This window comes from Orycteropus afer, unplaced genomic scaffold (assembly GCF_000298275.1).
Source record: "Orycteropus afer afer isolate SDZICR_OR568_19922 unplaced genomic scaffold, OryAfe1.0 scaffold00007, whole genome shotgun sequence".
NCBI classification, from domain to species: Eukaryota; Metazoa; Chordata; class Mammalia; order Tubulidentata; family Orycteropodidae; genus Orycteropus; species Orycteropus afer.
In genome coordinates, this window is record NW_006921594.1 from 16,404,600 (window position 1) to 16,429,075 (window position 24,476).

Genomic DNA, 24,476 nt, shown 5'->3' on the forward strand with positions numbered 1-24,476 from the left:
TACAAATTGGTAACAAAACAAAAACAAAATGAGGAATCCCAGGGTGGGACTCCTAAACTTTGGGGTCAGCATCCTAAAGGGGTAGAGGGAATTATAGATAGCAGGTCAGAAGGGAGGGTGTCATATGGATTCCTAAACTTATGACTAGTGCCTGCCTATTTAGCAGTCTGAAGGACAGTAACCCTTTACCTTGTGAGATCTGACCTGGCTCGGGGTGGCTAGAGTCGGAGAAGTGCTGCATAGACAGCCAGTGTCAGAATTGAACAGAGAAGTGAAGTGAGGATTTGATTTATTTTGATTATTATCCTTGTAGTTTAGAAGTCAATTCCCAGATCATCTCACAGATCCAGTCATAAATTCAGGCAATGGGATATCTTTGTCCATAGACAGATCATGCTGTCAAAGGGATGAAAGTGTAGTTGTCAGGAATGAATGAGGTAATAGGTGATCATAATTAGCTCTGAATAATTATACTCCTGTGACTATTATGAGCACAGTTACTCACTAAGCACAGAGATTTCTTAATCAAATTATGCCTGTCTCCTTCTTTTCACTAATGTGATTAGTTAAGAGCCAACTGTAGTTAAAAGTTAAGGAATAATGGGAGGGATGTACAGTTGTAGTAAAAATTCATAACATCAAAAAATCATCTAAAATTTATTTCCACTTAGACTTTGGAATTGTTTTTGTGATTTTGTTAGTAGCCTTATTATTTTCATTCTTTGAATTGTTTTGGAAGACAGTTTAAAATACTAATGGGCTTGAATTTAGATTTTGTTGTAGATAATCCTCATTCAGAGAAGTGAGAATTGGCTTGTATTTGAGAATTAATGTAGGGGACATAATGTTATAGAGCACATTTGATTGTTAATAGCTAAAGTTGTAAAAAATACTTGACTTTTTGACAGATTTTTGATTTGTGGAAAACTGCCATGTAGTTATGATTACTTTCTTAGTGCTTTGTAAACTTTAGAATACATGGAATTTCTGAGAGCTTGTAAAAAAATAGATTCCTGGGTCTTATCTGCAGAGCTTTCTGATTTTGTATGTGTGATGCCTAGAACTTCCATTTATAACAATCTCAAGTTCTGCTGCCAATCCAAATACTTTGAGTTGTACTGAACTAGATAATGTTTAATTTGTGAGAATGTTCAGATTCTTGGAGAAGAAAAAGTTTAATTCTTTAAACTTGAGGGCCTTGTATGGAATGTTTTATGGTCCTGTGTGACACAATTAGAACCTAAAAGTATAAATTATGCTTTATTATATTACTTAATATCCAGAACCTAATAAGTTAGACAGGCTTTAGCCAATTTAGGAATACTTTATATGTTGTTTTACTATCATTATTGATACATTTGCTGATTATTGTAATAACTTGTAATAACATTTTACTTGAGCAGTTGTATTAAAATGAAATTGCCTGAATTGTAATAAAATTTTTACTTGAAAAATAAATTGTAAATTGTGATAGATCAGTGCTTTTCTTCTCTTTTTTTATTTTCAGGCAGTACTTAATTTTCCTAAATATTGTGAACCTGTGGTTAAAGGAGAAGGTAACTGTAATTTTGCTTATTGATACTTCTTTAGAAGAAGCTTTTTATTAGTTCTAAATTATTGAAATTTTCTCCCCTTTGGAGTAGCAAGTGAACGTGATACTCGCAAACTATGGAGAAATATTGAGCCTCATTTGAAGAGAGCCATGCAGACTGTATATCTCAGGGAAATATCAAGGTAATTTTCCTCTATATTTAGTATGTGTATTCATTCTGGTTTTTAGAGGAATAGTTCCGCTACTAAAGAACACATGTTTTCCTGTACCTGCTTCGTATTAGGGAAAAAGTTATGGAACTCTTGTAGGTTTGAATCTTTCCTTATTATTTTGGGAAGGACAAATAATTTTTAACCAGTATGTTACTCAGTTTGAAACCAGGCGTATAGCTAACAATTGCTAATTCTTTTTTAATCTGAAAAGCTTCAGGAAAATCAGTATTAGCTTTATTTTTCATTATTATACTAGGTATGTAATGATATAATAAAAATTGGTTTGATTATTAAAGAAATACATAAATCAAATTATAAATCTATATCTGTTGAGAATTTCATAGTAATGAAACTGCTTAGGAGACATAATGGCAACATAGTATGGTAGGAACAGCATGCTTTTAATTTTCAGCTCAGCTAATTTTTGTCTAATGTGGTCTTGGCCAGCCACCTTAAACCTGTAGGACTCAGCTTCCTCCTCTGGCAATCCTTAGGAGATTCAATAAATGTGAAAATGATTTGTGAATGATAAATAAAATGCTTTATAGATGTTCCTTTAAGTCTAGATTAGAAGCCAGTAGAGGAAATTTAAAAGTATCAACATTATCTGCTTTTCTTGATTTCTAGTTAATTATTATTTTTCTCTCATAATTATCTTATTCTGTAACTACCTGTTTCTTTCTTTTTTTTTTTTTACTTTTTTTTTATTTAATTAGCTGATTAAACTAATTCAGGTAAACATTTAAGTTTCTGAATAAGTAGAAACATTAAGAAAATACTGTTATTCCTCTTCCCCTTACAATAATGAAAATTGTTTTGATGAAAGTTTTCAGAAGTCAAAGAATGGAACAGCTTATGAGCTGCTCTTCACAGGTAGAAAAATTTGGGTGCTTTTTAAAATGATGCTTATATAATAATGAATAAACTTTTAGTTTCCCATGGGATAATTAGGGCCACCTAAATGCGGATATTTCCACAAGATCATCAAGAAACGCAGATAAACCACTCATAACCCTTGCCTTCAGTGTAACTAGGAGTCAGAAACTACCACAGATTTCACTTTATGTGTAAAGAGCGAAGTGAGCAACTGAAACCAGCTGAACAATTCTGGAGCTCATGCTGAAGTGAAGTCACAGAAGACTACAAGGGAAAGAGGAGAGGACAGTGGGACGGGGACAGTGTTGACTGACAGTGGTGAAATACAGGGAAATCACCTTCAGAAGGGGAGTTTCACCTTGAGTGGGAAAATACTGGGAACAGGAAGTATTTTTTTAAGGGTATGTAGGACCAGAGTTAACATGACAATCTTGGGAAAGTACTGTTTCTGTCAGGAGATAGTTGGGAGGGCATGGCATCCCTTAGAGGATTGGTAATGAAGGGAGAAAAAAGAAGCAAGAAGCAAAAATTAAGCATCTGCCCCCCTTCCAAAAAAAGAGAACAACAATCTCTCCCCTTCAAAATGTTACTATATATTAAAGACCTGTACTTTATGTAATTTTCATAGAAAAAAGCACTTGAGAATGAAGAAATCTGCTAAGCCGCCCAAACCCTCTCTCCTGTCTTCATAAAATCATCTGCTATTGCTGATCCAGGCAAATACTAGGTATTCAAAACAAAAAGAAAACAGAGAAGCAATACCAAGGTATTATAAGAAAAAAACAGAAAATGTGAATCTTGCAGGTCAAATTGTGTGTCCCCAGAAGAGGCTGAAGTCCTAACCCCTTATACTGGTGAATGTGCTCTTACTTGGAAATAGAGTCTTTGCAGATGTAATCAACTTTTGATGAGGTCATACTGGGTTTCGGGGGGTGGTCCTAAACCCAATAATAGTCATCCTTATAAGAAGGCCACGTGAAGACACAGACACAGAGGGAAGAAACCCATGTGAAGACGGAAGCAGAGATTGGAGTGATAATCTCCAATAAGCCAGGGACTGCTGACATCCGTCAGAAGCTTGGAGAGAGGCTTGGAACACGTTCTTCCTCAGACCCAAAGTCATCTCTGGAAATTGATAGTTGAAACACTGTCTCCACCACTTAGAAGCTTTGCAACCTTAGACAAATTAGTTAACTCCTCTGAGCCTCAGTTTTGTTAGTTGTAAAAAGAAGAAATGATATTATCTATTTCATAAATTTATGAGGATTAAATATAGTATGTTAAGAACTTGGTCTATAATAGGTATTTAGTCTTCTCCCTTCTCATTAAAGATGGTCAGTTTTCCACTGGTATCATTTGAGAGTTTTGATAGTAACATTAAATGGGCATTTTTTACTCTTAAGAAATCTTATCAATTTAAGCTGTTTAGAAGTCTGAGTTACAACATTAAAACTGATAAAATTTTCATTTTTACTTATAAGAAATAATGAGTGTAAAAGTGCTTTATAATCTGTGAAACACTGTTCACCTGTAAGGTGGAGGAAATGATCTGTTTTGAAAGTCAACTTGTTTTACTAGATCTGCTTTGGTGGTGTAGTGCCTAAGGCATTTGACTGCTAACTAGAAGGTTGGTGGTTCAAACCCACCAGCCACTCTTGGTAAGGAAGACTCAGCAATCTACTTCTGTAAAGATTTACTGCCTTGGAAACCCAGAGGAGGTCGCTATGAGTCGGAATTGATTCGATGGCAATGAGTTTTATTCTCTGCATAGGTTATTAGAACCTACCAAAATTTTCTCATATTTCATTGTTCCCAGAACTTTGAGATCTGCTTGCAGGTGTAAAAAAAAAAAAAAAGTGTAGTTTGATTTTAGGTATTAGTTGTTCTAGTCTGGCATTTATTACTGAATTGGTTTTTTAAGAGCTGTGTTAAGAGTTTTAGAGTGGAATGGGTTCCTTACTGATCACATTGCATTTAACTACCTTATTTTTAGAAGAGATGGTTATTGATTTATTCAGGGGCATACAGCTAAACATCTTTTTTCATTACACCATAGTATGTCTCTTTATGAATTTATTGTATGATAATCATTTCATATTCTTAATAACTTTCTGTGTGTACAGTTTATTAGTTTTAATTGCAAGTAAGGCCAGGCTATGAACTTTGCAGGCATCTGACAAGGATTCAACTGCATTCCATTACTAATTGGGTGTATGTCTTTGGGCAACTTAACCTTGGGGCATCCTTCTCTGTTGTAATGATAACTACTTGAAGGGATTATTGTGGAATTTAGAAATAGTGCATAACAGTTGTATCTGATATGATAACTGGCACATAAAGAATTTTTACTGAATGGTAGGTGGTATTTATTTGTGCTTCTTGATAACTTTTAAATTATGATTAGAAGAAAAGGATATTAAAAAATTAGCATTTGGGGTATTGATAATATTAGCTTATATTATTTTTACATACGTTAAATGATTTTGTGGAGGTACAAACATGTTGCATGTGTTATAACTATCTCTTTTTTTTTTTTTAAGGAAAGTGAATCTATTTCTTAAAAACATCAAAACCTTCTAGCTTTTCTAGGGCTCTCTTAATACCCACTCTTCAATTTTCTGCATGATTAGGTTCCAGAGACCAGGTCATTGAATGAAAATGGAGGATGACCGCATCAGACCACAAAATGGAGGATGATCACATTTTATATAACTGCTAAATTACGTTGTTACATTGCTGCCTAACCACCAAGAATCATGGCTCAGCCAACTTGACACATAGTCATCCCAGCCATTATTACTCTTACCTTACACCTTGGCTTTCATTACTGCCAGACTTACATCATGAGTACACGAAATAGTCATATAGTAGACATTTTAACTATAGTTGTAAATGTGAATGTTGGATAATGAGACAATCGATAAATAAGGAATAGGTGTATATTGATTTTGTATATTTTCAGCCCGTTTTTGCTCTCCCGTTTCAGTTCACAGTGGGAAAAGCTACAAAAAGATGACACAGATCCGGGACAACTGAAAGGTATCAAAGGAAGCATTGAAACAAGTTACCAGATACACTTCTTTAATTGATTATTAATAGTCAGAACACTAAAGATAATTCTAAAGATAGGATCCAATCAGTGAACAGTATTATAAAAGATAATTTACTTTTTAAGCTTTAATGATATTGTGATTAATAATTTTCCTTTAGGTAAAGCTCCAGTTTAATGGAGAAGAAATAAAGTTCAAATACCAGTGTTTTGTTTTTGAAATGTTAGATTGTATCATAAAAGTAAAACAATTTCTATTTTTTTAAATGCTTTTTTTTTTTAGAAGTAATCACTTAAAAGACACAATTTTCTCTCAGTGTGTATGTATTTCATTGCTTTTATAGGGTGAAATCCAATTTTATGTTAACTCATTATCTGACACATAGTAAATATTCATTAAGTAGCAGATTCTTTTGTTCTTTTCCTTAAGAGTCGATGCTGTTTGACCAACTCCATTGTTGTATCTATCAATTCATCAGTTACTTATTTTGTGTAGACACAGTGTTGTTGTTAGGTACCATTGCGTTGGTTCTAGCTCATAGTGAATTTATGTACAACAGAACGAAACATTGCCTAGTCCTGTGCTGTCCTCAAAATCGTTGCCATGCTTGAGCCCCTTGTTGCAGCCACTGTCAGTCCATCTCATTGACAGTTTTCTTCCTTTTTGCTGACTTTCTGCTTTACCAAGCTTGATCTCCTTCTCCAAGGACTGGTCCTTCCTGACAACATGACCAAAGTATAAGAGACAAAGTCTCACCATCCTTATTTCTAAGTAGCATTCTGGCTGCACTTCACCCAAGACAGATTTATTTGGTCTTCTGGCAGTCCATGGTATATTCAGTGTTCTTTGCTAACACTATAATTCAAATGTGTCAATTCTTCTTTAGTCTTCCTTATTCATTGTCTGACTTTCATGTGCGTATAAGGCAAAATTGAAAATATCATTCCTTTGGAAGAGGTCTTTTTCAGCAAATTTGCCTAATACAGTATGTCATGGGTGTTGATTTTGGATCCAAGTAAAATGACAGCTTCAGGCATCATTTATCATGATATTGCTTATTGGTCCAGTTGTGAGGATTTTTGTTTTCTTTCTTTTGAGGTGGAATCCATACTAAAGGCTGTAGTCTTTGATCTCCATCAGTAAGTGCTTCAAGTCCTCTTCAGTTTCAGCAAGCGGGGTTGTGTCATCAGCATATTGCAAGTTGTTAATGAGTCTTCCTCCAATCCTTATGTGTATTGTTTTTCAGTTAGTCCAGCTTTTCAGATTATTTGTTTAACATACAGATTGAATAAGTATGGTGAAAGGATACAACCCTCACAGACACCTTTCCTAATTTTAAACCATTCAGTATGCCCTTGTTCTATTTGAACGACTGCCTCTTCATCTATGTACAGGTTCCTCATGAGCACAATTATGTGTTCTGGAATTCCCATTCCTTGTAGTGTTACCCATAATTAGTTATGATCCATACAGCCAAATGCATTTGCACAGTCAGTAAAATACAGGTAACCGTATTTCTGGTATTCTCTGCTTTCAGCCAAGATCCATCTCGCATCAGCAATAATATTCCTTGTTCCATGTCCTCTTCTGAATCCAGCTTGAATTTCTGGCAGTTCCCTTTCTCTGTTATTGCTGCAACTGTTTATGAATTTCTTTCAGCAAAATTTTACTTGCATGTGATATTAATGATATTGTTCCATAATTTTCACATCTGTTGGATCAACTTTCTTTGGGGTGGGTGTGAATATGGGTCTCTTCCAATCAGTTGGTCAGATACCTGTCTTCCAAATTTCTTGGGGTAGATGAGTGAGTGCTTCCAGTGTTACATGCATTTGTTGAAACACCTCGGTTGGTATTCCATCAGTTCCTGGAGACTTGTTTTTTGCCAGTGTCTTCAGTAAAGCTTGGATGTCTTCCTTCAGTACCATTGGTTGTTGATTATATGCAACCTCCTGAAATGGTTGAATATCAATCAGTTCATTTTGGTACAGTGACTGTGTATTCCTTCCATCTTTGATACTTCTTGCATCATTCAGTATTTTGCCAAAGAATCCTTCAATATTGTGATTCAAGGCTTGAAATTTTTCTTCAGTTCTTTCAGCTTGAGGAAAGCTGAGTGTGTTCTTCCCTTTGTTTTTCTAACTCCAGTTCTTTGCACATTTCATTATATTATACCCTACATTGTCTTCTTGAACCACCCTTTGTAATCTGTTCGGTTTTTCCGCTTCATCATTTTTTCCATTAGCTTTAGCTGGTCTCTGTTCAAGAGCAAGTTACAGAATCTCTTCTGACATCCATTTTCGACTTCTCTTTCTTCCTGTCTTTTTAATGACCTTTTGCTTTCTTCATGTATGATTTCCTTGAACATCCCACAACTTGTCTGGTCTTTGGTTATTGGTGTTCAGTATGTCAAGATGAGATTTCATCTTTAGCTGGTCTCTAAATTCAGGTGGGATATAATCAAGGTCATATTTTGGCTCTGGTGAACTTGTTTTAGTTTTCTTAAGCTTGATCTTGCATATGAGCCAGTGTGAGCCCCTGGCCTTGTTCTGACTTACATAATTGAGCTTGTTCTTCATGTCTTTCCACAGATGTAGTCAGTTTGATTCCTGTATATTCTATCTGACCAAGTCCAATGTATAGTTGCCATCAGGTATTTGCCATCATTAAGGCATTGGTCTTGCATAATTCTATCATGTGTTCTCTGGCATCATTTCTGTCACCAAGGCCATAATTTTTAACTACTTAACCTTCATTGTTTCCAACTTTTGCATTCCAATCACCACTAATCATCAGTTCATCTTGATTGCATATTTCATCAATTTCAGATTGGAGAAGTTAGTAAATGTCTTTATTTTCTTCATCTTTGGCTTTAGTGGTTGGTGTGTGAATTTGAATAATAGTCATATTAAGTTGTCTTCCTTATATGCTTATGGATGTTACCCTATCATTGATACCATTATTTCAGGATAGATCTTGAAATGCTTTTTTTGACTATGAATGTGACACCATTCCTCTCCAAGTTGTCATTCCAGCATACTATGTATGTATGATTGTAGGAATGCAGAAAACATTAGTATAGCACTTTCAGTAAGCAACATAGCTTTGTAATAGGTACATTTATGAATAATTATTATATTAGGTAGAAGGTTATATGGGTCATAAATGAAACACATAAAGCAGAAATTCATAGTGGAGACAAATTTTTCTCTTTTTCCTGTGGTGGAGATCATCAGGGAAGGGTACATACAGGTAAATGGTGGCCTTGATGATAAGAGTGGGTCAGATTTACAATTGAGAATGGGAGGAGCCAAACAAAAGTAAAAGAATGTGGAAAATATATCTTTAATAATGATATTTGTATTATTTATCACCACTGTCATCATTATCATCATCTTGGCACTCTAAGCTCAGGAAATAGGTCATTGTGACTAGAGAGCACTGAGAAAATCAAAAGATTGACCAGAAGGGATACTTAAATGTAAGTAGTCTAATAAATGCTTTTGTAACAGTATTTTGTTTTGTAGGTCTCTCAGCGTATACTCATGTGGAACTTCCATATTACTCTAAGTTTATTCTAATTGCTGCATACCTTGCTTCATACAATCCAGCAAGAACTGATAAGAGGTTTTTCCTTAAGGTAATAGTAACATACGTTTTTTCACTTTATTTTTGAAGATCCTAGGAATATTTTTAAATTTCTTAACATCTATAAATTAAGATGCAGAGGTTAGAATAAGAAATTGCTAAATTTGTATATAGGGCTCATTTCCTAAAGGCTTTAAATTAAGTGAAATTTGGTGGCCATAGGTAGCTTGATAAAAGAGGATATCAAGTATATGGTAGGTAATAACTCTAGATTTAAAAAACACATAAATGAAGTTCTGTTTAAAGTACAGAGGATGAAAATATTTTCAAGGGTGGTCACTCTTACTGTTCTACAGGTCTTACTGTGTGTGGTCCGCCCCATGCATCATTATCTAGATACTCAGGAGCCGCTTCTGTGTGCACATTAGTTGGAGAGATCCCATTTTGAAGTTGTTTTATTTTTGACATAAATAAAATGCAGTTTCACTTACTAGTAGATTTATTTACTTTCATTTAAGACTTTAGTTGGAAATACAGAGTATTTGTGCAACCTCGAAAACATTTTCTCTGGGAAGAAATTAAAATAACTCTCTTTCAATTCTTATCCTTACATTAAACTAAATTATAACATAAGAAAAATAGTGTCATTAATGAGTTAAAGTCTTTTGTTACATAGAATAACAAGTTATATAATATGTAGCAAATTGATTTTTTTTTCCCCCTATGGGATGGGGAAGGTGAACACTGTGTCCTTTATATTTCAGGGTAATTTTAGATTGGTTTTATTGGAAATTTCAGTGATTGAAATTTCAGTACATAAATCTAAAGTACTTTGTATTAACTAAATGGTGTTACATTACTGTGAACATCATTTCTTCTTTGTATTTTTTTTGGTTGTTGTTATGTGCCGTCAAGTCAGACTCGAATCATAGCGACCCCTCCTTGGGTTTCCGAGGCGGTATCACTATGGAAGTAGATTGCCCAACCTTCCTTCCGAGGAGTGGCTGGTGGGTTTGAACCGCCAGCCTTCTGGTTAGCAGTCAAATGCCTTAGGCACTGTGCTACCAAAGCTCCTTTTGTATTTGTAATAGTAACTAATTTTTTCATTTATGTTTTAGAGGTTTTGAAAATCAGTCTCTAATTTAGAGGTTTCTGAGAGAAACATTCACGGAAGGAAGACTGGGCAGTCTACTTCTGTAAAAATTTACTGCCTCAAAAACCCAGTGGAGGTTGCTATGAGTTGGAATAGACTAGATGGCAGTGAGGTTTTTTTGTTTTGTCTTTGAGAAACATTGGTCAGCAGTTAGATGATTAACACTCAAATTATCTGCTTTGAAGTACTCTCACTCAAATTATATTTAGGCACATTATTTTTTCTTCTATATATTATTTTATCCTTCTTATTTTGTCTTCCCAGGTTGTTTAGCAGAGAATTAGTTTGGGTCTACTATGTGGTTTTGGTATGCACGTTAGGCAAGTAACTTTGGATGTCTTCATATGTGTTATACCCATTCCTCCATTTGTATAGAAATCCAGGATTTAATAGTATTAAACATGCTTGCAGTAGGGTTTTTTTCATTTGTTTCTGTGTTTGGAACTAGCTACTATTTCCTAGAATATAAGAGGTATATCTCCTTTCCATGTGACTTAGAACTTACTTTCTCATCTCTCTTTCAGACTCTGAATAGTACTTTCTAAGAGATAAATAATAATACCTTTTGTGAATATATATAACCATACCAAAGTGAAATAAATATTTTCCCTCAAAATATGTTTTATAATAGAGCAATTAATTTTTGATTGAAAATGGAAATTTGTAAATATGTCTGAAAGTGTCTAAAATGTTAAACACTTTATATAATAATGCCTTCTGTTCACGTTAGTTGGATTAAATTACGGTTGCTAGTCTAAAAGGTGGAAAATTTTCCTAATTTATCTTACTTTTGTTTAACATATAACCTCTGAAAGTGTCATTTAGCTTGGAAATGGAGTGGTTCTTGGCAAGGCAGTGCAGATGAGGGAAGCAATTTAAGATTCAGATAGAAAAAGTAGATGAATAGTGGAAAACTGGAAATGATTAGCAGTGTATTATTTTAATATGCTTTGAGTTAATGATTTAGTAAAGGTTTTGTGTGTGTAGAGTGATGAGTAAAAGGTGATTTGTGCCTTATTCTTCCCTCTTTGGAATTCTGACATTGTGTCTTGTGGGTATATACTTTGTTATCAATAAAAAACTTGAAATAGAAGAGAAAGTCTCAAGTTCATTAAAGTATACATTGATGGCTTTTGGTTTTTTTATGTATCTTTTGAGAACCAGAACCCATCTCATTATGTATAATAATTCCTACATATTTTATTTACTTCATCATTTTTGTTACAGAAGAGCTTTACATTCCTTTCAGTTAAACTTCTTTAATTCTGGATAATTCTGTTGTCAATTATAGAGTGATTTAAAGAAAAGTAGTTTTATTTCTTCTAGTATTAGCAGGAGCTCTGGTAGCATAGTGGCTAAGACACTTGCCTGCTAACCATACAGCTGGCGGTTCAAACCCACCAGCCACTCCTCGGAAGGAAGGTTGGGCAATCCTACTTCCGTAGTGATACTGCCTCGGAAACCCAAGGAGGGGTCGCTATGAGTCGGGGCCGACTCGACGGCACATAACAACAACAACAGTATTAGCAGTAATAACAACTAATGCTTAAATAGTTATTAAATTAGGCACTATTGTAAGTGCCTTACATATATCATCTCGTTTAATCTTCACAAACTATTAGGCAGGTATACTGTCATTATCTCCATTTTACTCCTGAGGAAACTGAAGCTCAAAGAGATTGTTACTTGGCCAGTGTTAGTAAGACTTGATAATTGCTATTGATTTGTTAACCTTGAATCCACCTTTACTGACACCATACTCATCTGTGATGCCTTTTTCTCTTACCTAATATATGCAACAGGCTTTTATCTGGTTTACCTCAGTCCCTTCTCCACACAGCAGCAGGAACTATCTCACCATGTTTGTCAGTCAGATTATCCTCAGCTTACAGCCCTTCCTGGGGCCTGAGTGGTCCTGAGATAACCTTCAGACTTGTTATCCTTCCCAGCATGGCCTGCATGGCTTTGCCGTATCTGATCCCTGTCTTTTCTCTCCAGCCGTATTGTGGGCTGTTTTCTTCTTCACTTCCTATGTAATGTACACATTGGCCACCTTTCACATTCTCAAAATGTTTTGGTCTCTGAAACATTCGTTTTGTCTTTCTGGAAAGCTCCATCCCCTCTTCTTAACTCTCAGGTTTTAGTTACGTTTAAAGTGAGGTCTTCCCTGGACATTCTATTTATAGGCCCTATTTATTGTTTCCTGTTTCACATTTCATGTCATGCTTATTTCCTTCTTTGGAATATGTTTTTATTTATTTGTTTGTCCATTCCTCTTTGGTTTCATGAGAGCAGGTACCACATCTTTTTCTAAGCCCTCCTCCCCAATATTAAATCTTACATTTAGTACATAACTAAATGTCTTTCGATGCATGTTTATTGTGTGAATTACCAATGTACTTTAAGGGATGAATATAACCTATTTATCTTTGGAAATTCTTTTATTTTTTTGTTTTTATCAGTAAACACGCTATAATAAAGCAATATAATAAATTGTTTTAGGAATTATTACTATTTTATTTTAAATCTCTTTATATGCAAAGGAGCTCTGGTAGTGAAGTGGCTAAGGCATTTGACTGCTAACTAGAAGGCTAGCAGTTCAAACCCACCAGCCGCTCCTCGGAAGGAAGGCTAGACAATCTACTTCCGTAGTGATACCGCCTCAGAAACCCAGGGAGAGGGGTCATTATGAGTCAAATCTGATAGTGAGTTTATTTTTAATGCAAAAGTAATCTTGTATCCCACCCACATCTAAGTCAAATCAGCCTAACATGTGGACATCTAATACATAGAAAGTAAGAATAATAAAATAAAAAAGTCCAACATACACACATTACTATTACATTTGCCATGCTTTAAATAAAATATTTTCTGTTTTTATGTAGTATTACCTTTTTATCCATCTTAAAAATTATTTTTCCTTTCTTGCAGCATCATGGGAAAATCAAGAAAACCAACTTTCTAAAGAAACATGAAAAGGTAGTTACATTTTACTTTCTCTAATGGGAAAAATGAATGAACTTAGGATACTGTAGTTAATGAATAAATGCATAAGTGCATTAGTCATTTGGATGGAAGAGCTTATTTGTTCTGATTCGTTACACTGTTAAAATAGTTTTTTGTCATGTTAAGTTCAGTGGCACATTCAGGTAAGCTGATGCTGGAATAAAACTGACTTGACTATCTTCATCCTCTCCTCACCCGTAGACCTACTCTGCAAAGGCAACTTTCAACTATTTCTGCTTTTGATTTTTCTAATATTAATCTACATAACTCTACATTTATGCTTCTATCTGTTTCTCTTGATTTTCCATGACACTAATTTGGTTCCCATTTTACCTCCTGGGAGCTTTCTTTTATTAGGTTTCCTTCCTTTATTCTTCTTCATTCTTATCAGTCTTCATTCTCTGAAATGAATGTGGTGAGATGTTTCTCAGATTTTGCCTTCCTTTCTAGATAGGAGGCCAGTTTGCTTTTGTAGGACATAGAATTGGTTCAGTGAGAAAGATAAATGTAGTATACCCTACATATCACTAGAATACTTTCATTTTAAATTAGAAATGTGTTTTTAGTCACCAAATAAAAATAACAAGTGAAAGTCAGGAAAGTATCAGCCGCTTTCACAAAATGATTGTCAACCTGATTACCTCCCACATTATTGCCAACACTTCAAGATTTTAGGTATTTATTACTAACCCCAAATCTGGTGGCATAGTGCTTAAGGCATTTGACTGCCAACCAGAAAGCTGGTGGTTCAAACCCACCAGCCACTCCTTGGAAGGAAGGTTGGGCAATCTACTTCCGTAGTAATACTGTCTCGGAAACCCAAGGAGGGGTCACTATGAGTCGGATCCGACTTGACAGCTATGGGTAGTGGGTAGTAGTGGTAATCACTTTCAAGTGTTAGGACGAGAACACTAGTTCCATTTAGATATCTCAAAATTTGCCTTTAGTTTTTGTGCTTCTCTATTTATTGTGTTTCTTCATTCTAACACCAGTTCATTCATCCATCCATCCATCTACTCATTCATTTGTTCATCTGTTGTTACTTACTATCAATCCTAAATACTGGAGATATATCGATGAATAAAGCTTTTTCTGTTTTCCAGGTGTTTGTCCAGAAAAAGGAAAAATACATAAACAGTTATGTCATGAGGATAATAGTAAAAGCTATTGAGTTCCTATGAGTTAAAACACTACTAAGCTCTTCATAGGATCTCAGTTCTCACAATGACCTAGTGAATGTGGTTACTGACTCGATTTTCATTTTTTGGTGAGAAAACTGAATTTTAAGAGAAAGTAACAATCAGCCTAATGTAACATAGTAAATAAATGGTAGAACCAGCATCCAGTACCAGGACTGCCTGACTCCAAAGCCTGCAGTGCTTTTAACCACTAACCTTGAACTCATAAAAATGACAAATGATTAGTAACTAGAATTTTTAAAGACTTATAAGAACGAATAGCAAAAGGACAAACACCCAATGGAAAAATAGGTAAATGATACAAAAAAGAAACCTGAATAGCAAATAAACATAGCATGATTATTAATCTCATTCATTGATGAGAGCAATGCAAGTTAAAACAGGGAGGTATTACTCCATACTCTTAGACTGGCAAAACTAAAAAAAAAGTCTGATGATTCCAAGTTCTACTGATGATGTAGAAATATAAGAGGCCATATATTCTGCATATTGACAATATCTTATAAAGATAATATATGAATATACTTTGTATTGGTCCGTGTAGGTTGTGCTGTGCTGCAGTAACCAACCTCCTCTCAGTAGCTTAAGAACATAAACGTTTATATATTGCTCACAATACAGTAACACAGTTGAATGAGTTGAGTGGCCCTCTATGTTATATTGATGTCAGGTGAAACATGTTGGACCTCTGAGGTTACCACAGAATAGGAAGAGTGAAGGATCCAGTGCTTGGAAGCCCAGGCATAGAAGTAGCTCGCATCACTTCTGCCCACATTTCTTTGGCCAGAACTTAGTCATCTGGTCTTCATCTAACTGCAAAAGAAACTGAGATATACCTAGTGTTCCTGTGTATCCCAGAAAAAGAAACAATGTTGGTGAACACTTAGCTTTGTCTCTGCTGTATACTTTAATCCAGCAGTTTTGCTGAGAAGCTCACTCATGTGCGCAAGGAGAAATGCACAAAATTGTGTGCCATAGTATTACTTGTAATAGTGATGAGTTTTTAAATGTAGATAGTGATTGTGGTAGTTAAAGTTGTATGTCAACTTGGTTAGGCCTGGTTGAGTGGCTGGGAGCTGGTGGTAGTTATTCCTGATGATGAGACTGGCAATCAGCTCCATAGTGGGAGTGGTCTGTTTCCCATATATAAGCAGCAGCTTTGGGAATGGTCTGTAGCTTATGGCATGCTTGAACCCTGTGTGCAGCTGTGTCGTTGTTCAGCAGCCTGCCATACTCTGCCAATGTTGGGACTTCTAATGGACTTGAATTAATGGCCTGCCACATGGCTTGGTAACATCAGGATTGTGCCCTTTCACTTGTCAACCTTGGACTTGTCAGTCTCAGCAGCCAGTAGCTGTCTGAATGAAGAAAAGTCTCCAGCTTCAGTGAGCCGGGAGCAGGAGGCAGAGTTGAAGCCCAGGGTTGAGGGGCTTTCACCCAGCTCCTAGAGCTCGGCACTCTGAACTCGGACTTAAAGCCTCCAAACTGTAAGAGAGTAAACTTCTGTTTGTCCAGGCCATCCCATTTGTGACATAATCCTGTCAGAGCAGCACTAGGTAACCAGACAGTGATAAAGTCATAAAATGGAATCCTGTAGTGGTTTAAAAATGGACTAGATTATATATATTAATATATATATATATGGATTAATCTCAAAAATGTAATGTTGAAGGAAACAAATTTAGTTGAGTACCATGTCCGATGTGAATCATTTATATGTAGTTTTAAATTATATAAACAATGATTTAATTCTGCATGGATCAACAATCATTGTCTATGGAAGCAACAGTTAAGAAACCAAATAACGTTGCATTAAGTAGATTTGCTGCAAAAGACCTTTTAAAGTTTTAAGATGACGAAGGTGTGCCTGACCTAAGCTAGTCTGTTTAATCATCTCATATGCATATGATAGCTAGATAATGAAAAAGGAATATAACAGTATTGATGCAATTGAATTGTGGTGTTGGCAAAGAATATTGAATATATCATAGACTGTCAGAAGAATAGGAACTCTTGTGGCTCAGTGCCTAAGGCATTTGACTGCTAACCAGCCACATCACTGAAGGAAGACTGGGCAATCTACTACCACCTCAGAAACCCAAAGAGGGTTGCTATGAGTCAGAATCGACTCTATGGCAGTGAGTTTGGTTTTTTTTGGTGTAGTGTAGAACCAGTCATGAGAGTGATAGTGTTTCCTTCTAGAGAGAGAAAAGAGAATAAGATAGGAGAGGGAGGAGCTCAAGGGGCTATTAGTTTATCTGTACTGTTATCTGATGTTTTATTTCTTTGCACATATGACAATGTTTTGATCGTTTATAACTGGGAAATGGTTACATTGATGTTTATTAACCTCTGAATGTTTTTAAGTATTTCATGAGAAAAGCACACAAAATGTAAGACCTAGCAGGATTTCTGAACTATCCATTAGATGTAGCTGAGATAGATTTTTTGCTTTCTAAGTAGGCATTTGCCCTTGTAATTAATCTTCTTTTAAAGAACTCTTTATTCCCATACATGTAAATATAGTTTCCTGTTTTATTGCCATTGCTAATATAAAATCTATTGCCATCGAGTCAATTCCAACTCATAGGAACTCTATAGGACAGAGTAGAACAGCCTCATAGCGTTTCCAAGACTGTAAATCTTTACAGAAACAGATTGCCTCATCTTTCTTCGTGGGGTAGCTAGTGAGTTCAAACCATTTTGGTTAGCAGCCAAATCCCTTACATTGTTATGAAAATTATCATCTAATAGAGTGAAACTTGAGCACTGCCATTTTTTATGAAAGATAATTAATTCTACCATAAGACTTGTAGGCTTGTATAAACATTGTATAATCTGACATTTTTAATTTTATATTTTTTTCCAGGCTGACAGTTTGTTCACAAATTATAAAATATTAGTCTTCTAAGCTAGTATTTACTGTAATTGATCTTAGCGGTATTAATGTTGAACAAATACCTTTTTGAGTGTTACAAAGAAGAATGGCAAGAATTAAGTAGTAAGTATTAGTCTAGGAGTCAGGAACCCTGGACCATGTTTTGGTTATGCGTTATCTTGACAAATGATTTGGCTAAGTCACTTAACATGGGGTTACAACAATAAAATAGGAGTGATGTTCAGGATGTGGTTGGATGGCCTGTGAGTTCTTTTTTTAGTATTTGTTGATACTAAGTCAGAAATCTTGAGAAGACATTAAAGATAAATCGTCAGGTAGAGGTTTAACCTAGAGACTCCAGGTTATAGTTATTAACACCATTAGAGAAACCATATATGGTATAAATACATTGTTACTTGGGATTTTGTAATGCAGAAAATGAGTGCTAAGCTGTAAGAACAAAATTGATGTTCTTTTTTCTTACAGACAAGCAATCATCTCCTCGGACCAAAATCTTTTCCATTAGACAGATTGTTAGCAATATTATATAGTATTGTGGACAGTAGAGTTGCTCCAACTGCAAATATCTTTTCCCAGGTAAGTTAATCGTAGATCATTTTCTACCTCTCTGTTGATTTCTTCAGTTACTAGAGTTTCAGGTGTTCTGATTTTTGAGTGGTGTATGTTACTATTTTAACCACATAATGAATAATATTTTTGGTAAGTAATTTAATATTTCAAACATAGAATCTTTGGAAGTATTTCTAAATTTGCATATATTTACAAGGACAACCTGTTGGCAAAAGTAACTAACTTACTGTTTCTGGGTTGTTTTTTTTTTCCAATAAAAGAATTTTAACATTAAAATAGGTTGTAATTATCTTGCTGATTAAATAGACAAATGGCGTAATGACTAAATTGATGATTTATAATATAGAAGTTAATTTAAGGAAAGAATTTAAAAAATGTATTTGGAAGAATGTGCTCAGCAGTGTTTTTATTCTTATATATGTATTTTGTAGGTGGACAGTATGCATTTAAAAAGTAAAAACTTCCAGTATAATGTTGATGTCAAAGCTTTCACTAGGTGGCAGCAACTGCATTAAAATAGAAAATGTGAATTCTTTTTTCAAAACTAAAGTTTGTTTAAAATTGACAGTTTATGAAAAAACCTATTTATTGAAAGCATAGTTTCAGCAGGTTTTTTAAATGGTCTAGAAAGTACTTAGCACCTGGTATGGAATGGATGAAAGAAAAAGCAAAATGATGTGGCTAGTATTTATTAGAAATCAAAGTTTTCTTATGTTACAGTGAACATTTTATATATGTTATTAGGTTGAGAAATAGATAAATTTATATATATATATTTTTTTTTTTTCTTTTCTTTTTTCATTAATTCACTTTAAGCCCTAAATGGATGTCAGATTTTGTAATCTAATGTGTGGTGATTACTTTGAATTCTTCATATTGAGAACCGTTTGAGAACCAAAAATAGATATGTTCTCAGTGTTTTCCACACTGGAGTTAGGTAGTTTTTATATAAATCTGCATTTGTTACTACATTTGTAGAATTATTGTATCTACATTTATTATGTATTTGAAAAGAGGTAGTCCAGTCAGTTTTTAGGCTATATAGATAGGTGGATAGATACCCCTAATGCTGATAATTCAAACAGTTACAATCTTAATTATGACAGGGACTTTTTCCCTGTTTTTTTGGAGGAAAAATGCTTTCTGTCATAATAAAATAATTTCAACTAAACTTTACATTTTACCAATTGATTCCTGCATACAGTATATTGGTTTTTGTTTTGTTTTTGCTGTTGCAATAACTGAAATAGAAGATACTATGATCCTCACTGTAAGAAATAAAGCCTCAAGGAGGTTAAATGACTTGCCCAATATTATATAAGTAAATCTTTGAGAATAAAAGTTTAAGGAGATGTGGTAGACAGTGCTTCTAAATAGAGCAGCAAGGTGTTTGAATCACATGGTGATCTTACTATTCAGCTGCTCAAAATTAATCTTTGTGAGGGAGACAAAAAAATGCTTTTTTTATCTTTCAAGGAGTTTATAATTTATTCTGGGGGATGAAACATGTATCTAAATATAATGATGTAATGCTGTAAATGAATGGTAGGCAGTGCCACTGAGTTTAGAGCAGAGAGAGATTACTTCTGGATGGGCCAGGAGGAAAGAAAGAAGACTTCGTGGAGGTGAAAAATAGAGCTGGGCTGGGGATGATGAGTAAAATTTATTTTTTGTTCTTGATATACTTTCAATTTGTGTAAGTGAACCATGTTTGTTACGGGAAAATGCCTATATGAAAAGGCAAAATAATAGTTGAAATCACCAGACATAATTTTTTCCAATGGTTAGAGTTTAATTAGATTAGAGATTTGGGAAATGAAGATAATAGGACCGTAGGTATGGGACTAGAAAAAAAGCAAGACCTTATTTGTGATTTCTCAAACCACTTTGGTTGGAAGTTGCAGGGATTGTAGTAATTGTAGTTGTGATGGTAGTAATAGTGCTGATTTTGCTAGTAGTAGTAGCAACACTGCCACTATCAACACCTTGCTTGCCATTGGTATTGTGCATATGGTACTGTACGTAGGTAGAGCATTTTTCATTTTATAAAATACTGTCACATATTGTCTAAGTTAATCTTTAAAACATACATGCTTTACAGAGAAGGAAACTGAAGCTTAGAGAGTGTAGGATTTCTACCCAAGTCACACAGCAGATTGGTGGTAGCATCTACACTTGAACCAAGGCTTTCCCAGCAGCAGCCACAGGTGTATAGGAATAGACAAAAACAGTGGGCAGCGATGATTCAGAAAGCAGATATCCTCGCTGCTCTGAAACTTTTGCTATAGATGAACAGTATCACTAGCCTTTATGTTGCCAATAATGCTGATAATTCTAATAATACTGTAATTAAGAAGCAAGTTGGCCCCAAATCTAGCTTTATCTTTTAATTAAATCAAATTCTTTTCATTATTAGCACTTGTATATCCTAATCTTTTTATTTTGTATCATTTCTCATTAACATGGTAGATTTTGTATATTTAAAGCATTGCTATGAATCAATTTATTTATATTCATTTGATAACAAATTATTTAGGACCTTGATTCCCATTTAGGATACAGATAGGTACACGGTGATAGATACAACTAACCTTAAGGACTTCCCCTTCACTTTTACATGGTCAATAAAGTATCCATAAAAATGGGAAAAAAAAGCATTTAAACTGGGTTCAAGAACAAAAAAGTGGCTGTGATAGCATCCAAAAGAAGGATATATCTTTTTTTTTTTTCCTCCTACATGGCTTATATTTTTTTTCCTTCCCATTGACTGCCAGTAACCTTTTCTATTTTTCTCCTTTTATTCGTCCATCAAAATTATACTCTATCTTTGAGAGGTAATTTGTACTTAACCTGTATGCACTTAACTTTTTAAATGAAAATATATGACTGCATTTGTAGTTTGTATTGGGCCTGGTTATCTGACATGAACACTAGATGGCAATATTGTTTCATTTTAGCTTTAAGATGAATTAGGAAACCTGATTGGTTATTTAATGCCTTAGATACAGGTATTCCCCACTTTTCAAAAGTTGCTTTGGGACACTTGATTTTAAGAAGGACCTACATTAGTAACTGTTTTCACTAACCAAAAGAAAATCAAAGAGGATTTTCACTTTTATGGAAAGAAAAGGCAAAAAACAGAGCTAGCATTTGTTTTCCAGCGGCAGTTAAAGAGGCACTGGGACCCTGACTACTGAATCTCTCTGCAAACTATACTGTATATACATTATTCCTAGTTCATATAGGCTATATATTTATCATAGCATTCCTACTTTTGTTATAAGTTTATGTTACTTTAGGTTTTTTGTGTTACTTGCTGCAATTCTGGAAATGCTCAAAATTTTTTCCCATTTAAATTAATGGTAATTGTTTCTCTGCTTAACACTATTCTTGTGTACGAAAGTTAGGACAGGAATGCTCTACTTTTGGACAGTGAGGAAACCTGTGTTTAAAGAAAGCTGTTTGTTACATTAACACATTAGTTTATCTGAATAAAAATAAAATGCCAGAAAACATTTAATGTTGTTCTTTCATGATAATGAAAATAAAAGGAATTGTGTTGTATCTGTCTTTTCCACCTGAAAGTATATTACTTTTGTTGGTTATAATGTGTGTATGTGAGACAATCATGTGTCCTTGCTCTGTTCATTTAATCTACATACTACTATTTTAGGAATTTATAGTAATGTGTAATTTTTACAGCTTTATTTACCAATAGTATAATTACAGTGAAACCTATGAGAACTAGAACTTGACATGACTACCTTACTTTTCTGAGTCTTAAAAGAATTGTACCTTTGAAGGGTACAGTCTTACCACTTTTCTATTGCTTGTTTTAGTGGAAAATATTTGAGTTTTCCTGCTCTGACAGGTTTCCACTTTATGCATATTCCAGCTGTCAGATCTTACTGTATAGAGAATTTTTTTCACATATAAACAGGCAATATGGGATATATACATTCAGAATTATCCTGAAGCAAAACATTGTTTTCAGTGCACTTAATTTAAATCTGTTCTATAATGTTGTTAGGTGCTGTTGATTTGGTTCTGACTCATAGCATACCTGTGTACAGCAGAGTGAAAGACTGCTCAGTCCTGCACCATGCTCCAAATCGTTGCTATGTTTGAGCCTGTAGTTGGAGCCACTGTGTCATTACATTTTATTGAGGGTCTTTCTCTTTCTTGCTCACTCTCTACTTTACCAAACATGATGTCTTTCTCCAAGGACTGATCCTTCCTGATATCATGTCCTAAGTACGTGAGACCGAGTTTTGCCATCCTCACTTTTAAGGAGCATTCTGGCTGTACTTCTTCCAAGACAGATTTTTCTTTGTTCTGGCAGTTTATGGCGTAGTCAGTATTCTTCACCAATACTGTAATTAAATGCATCAGTTCTTCGGTCTTCCTAATTCATTGTCCAGCTTTCACGTGCATGTGAGGCAATTGAAAATACCATGGCTTAGATCATGTGCACCTTAATCCTCAAAGTGACATCTTTGCTTTTTTTTTTTTTGTCCCTATAAAAAGGTCTTTTGCAGTGGATCTGTCCAGTGCATTATGTCATTTGATTTCTTGACTGCTGCTTCCATGGGTGTTGAGTGTGGATCCAAATAAAATGAAATCTCTGACAGCTTCAGTCTTTTCCCCATTTATCATGATGTTGCTTATTACTCCAGTGGTGAGGATTTTTATTTTCTTTATGTTGAGGTGTAATCCATACTGAAGACTGTATTGTCATAGATGACTGAGTGCTTCCCAGTGTTGCATTCATTTGTTGAAACATCTTAATCGGTACTCCGTCAATTCTTGGAGCATTTTATTTCACCAGTACTTTCAGTGAAGCTTGGACTTCTTCTTTCAGTACCATCAGTTATTGATCATATGCTGTGTCTTGAAATGGTTGAATGTCAACCATTTCTTTTTGGTACAGTGACTCTTTGCATTCCTTCCTTCCTTTCTTCCTTCCTCATTCATTCATTCATTCATTCTTTCATTCTTTCTCTCTCTCTCTCTCCTGGGTCGTCAACATGTTCCCCATAGAACCCTTCAGTATTGCATCTTGAGACTTGAAAGTTTTATTTTTTCATTTCTTTCACCTTGAGAAATGCCAGGCGTGTTCTTCCCTTTTGGTTTTCTAATTCCAGGTCTTTGCACACATTTCATTATAATACTTCAGTCTGTTTTCTTGAGCTGCTCTTTGAAATCTGTTCAGATCTTTTACTTCATCACTTCTTTCTTTCCCTTTAGCTATTCTACATTTAAGAGCAAGTTTTAGCGTCTCTTCTGAGATCCGTTTCAGTGCTTTCTTCCTTTCCTGTTTTTTTAATGACCTTTTGCTTTATTCACATATGATATCCTTGATGTCATCCCACAGCTCTTCTGGTTTTCGTTCATTAGTATTCGGTGTGTCAAATCAGTTCTTGAGATGGTCTCTAAATTCAGGTGGGATATACTGAAGGTCATCTTTGGGTCTCATGGACTTGGTTTAATTTTCTTCACCTTCAACTTGAACTTGCACATGAGCAGTTGGTAGTTTGTTCCACAGTCAGCCCTTGGCCTGGTTCTGATAGATGATGTTGGGCTTCTCCAGGCATCTATTCCTACAGATGTAGTTGATTTGATTCCATCTGGCCAGGTCCACATGTATGTATAGCCGCTATTCATGTTATTAAAAAGATATTTGCAATGAATAGGTTATTGTCTTGCAAAATTATATCGTGATATCTGGTGTCATTCTAACACCAAGGCCATGTCCGACTACTGATCCTTTTTGTTTCCAACTTTCACATTCCAATCACTAATAATTATTAATGCATCTTGATTGCATGTTTGATCAGTTTCAGACTTTCGAAGTTGATAAAAAAAAAACTTTGATTTATTGATTTGGCATTAGTGGTTGGTGTGTAATAATAAGAATATAAAAGAATCTTTACAATAGTAGCTTAAGGAATCTTTAGAGAGCTCTAGTGGCTCAGTAGTTAAAGCATTTAGCTGCTAACCAAAGCACTGCAGTTCAAACCCACCAGCTGCTCCACAGGAGAAAGATGAAGCAGTCTACTTCCATAGAGATTTATACCCTTGGAAATCCCATGGGGCAGTTCTGCTCTGTCCTGTATGGTTACTATGAGTCAGAATTGCCTCTATGGTAGTGGTTTTAAGTAATCTTTAAAATTCCTAGTAATAATATAATAAAGCCAAACACATTATCATTGGATCACTTGCAGTGGCCCTATAGAGAGTAGAACTGCTCCCAGGGTTTCCAAGGCTATAATCTTTATGGACCCTACTTCCGTAGTGATACTGCCTCGGAAACCCAAGGAGGGGTCGCTATGAGTCGGGGCCGACTCGACGGCACATAACAACAACAACAA

The 24,476-nt window shown here is 34.9% G+C and overlaps 1 protein-coding gene across 1 annotated transcript in view; it reads left to right on the forward strand.

Annotated features, from left to right (window-relative positions):
* Positions 1-24,476, forward strand: part of ORC5 (origin recognition complex subunit 5) — a 101,383-nt gene that overhangs the window by 47,721 nt on the left and 29,186 nt on the right. The window contains exons 7-12 of the mRNA XM_007944529.2: positions 1,508-1,556; positions 1,644-1,734; positions 5,627-5,679; positions 9,218-9,330; positions 13,363-13,410; positions 18,001-18,111. Of these exons, the coding sequence (XP_007942720.2) occupies positions 1,508-1,556; positions 1,644-1,734; positions 5,627-5,679; positions 9,218-9,330; positions 13,363-13,410; positions 18,001-18,111 (465 nt within the window). The remainder of the gene's footprint in view (positions 1-1,507; positions 1,557-1,643; positions 1,735-5,626; positions 5,680-9,217; positions 9,331-13,362; positions 13,411-18,000; positions 18,112-24,476) is intronic.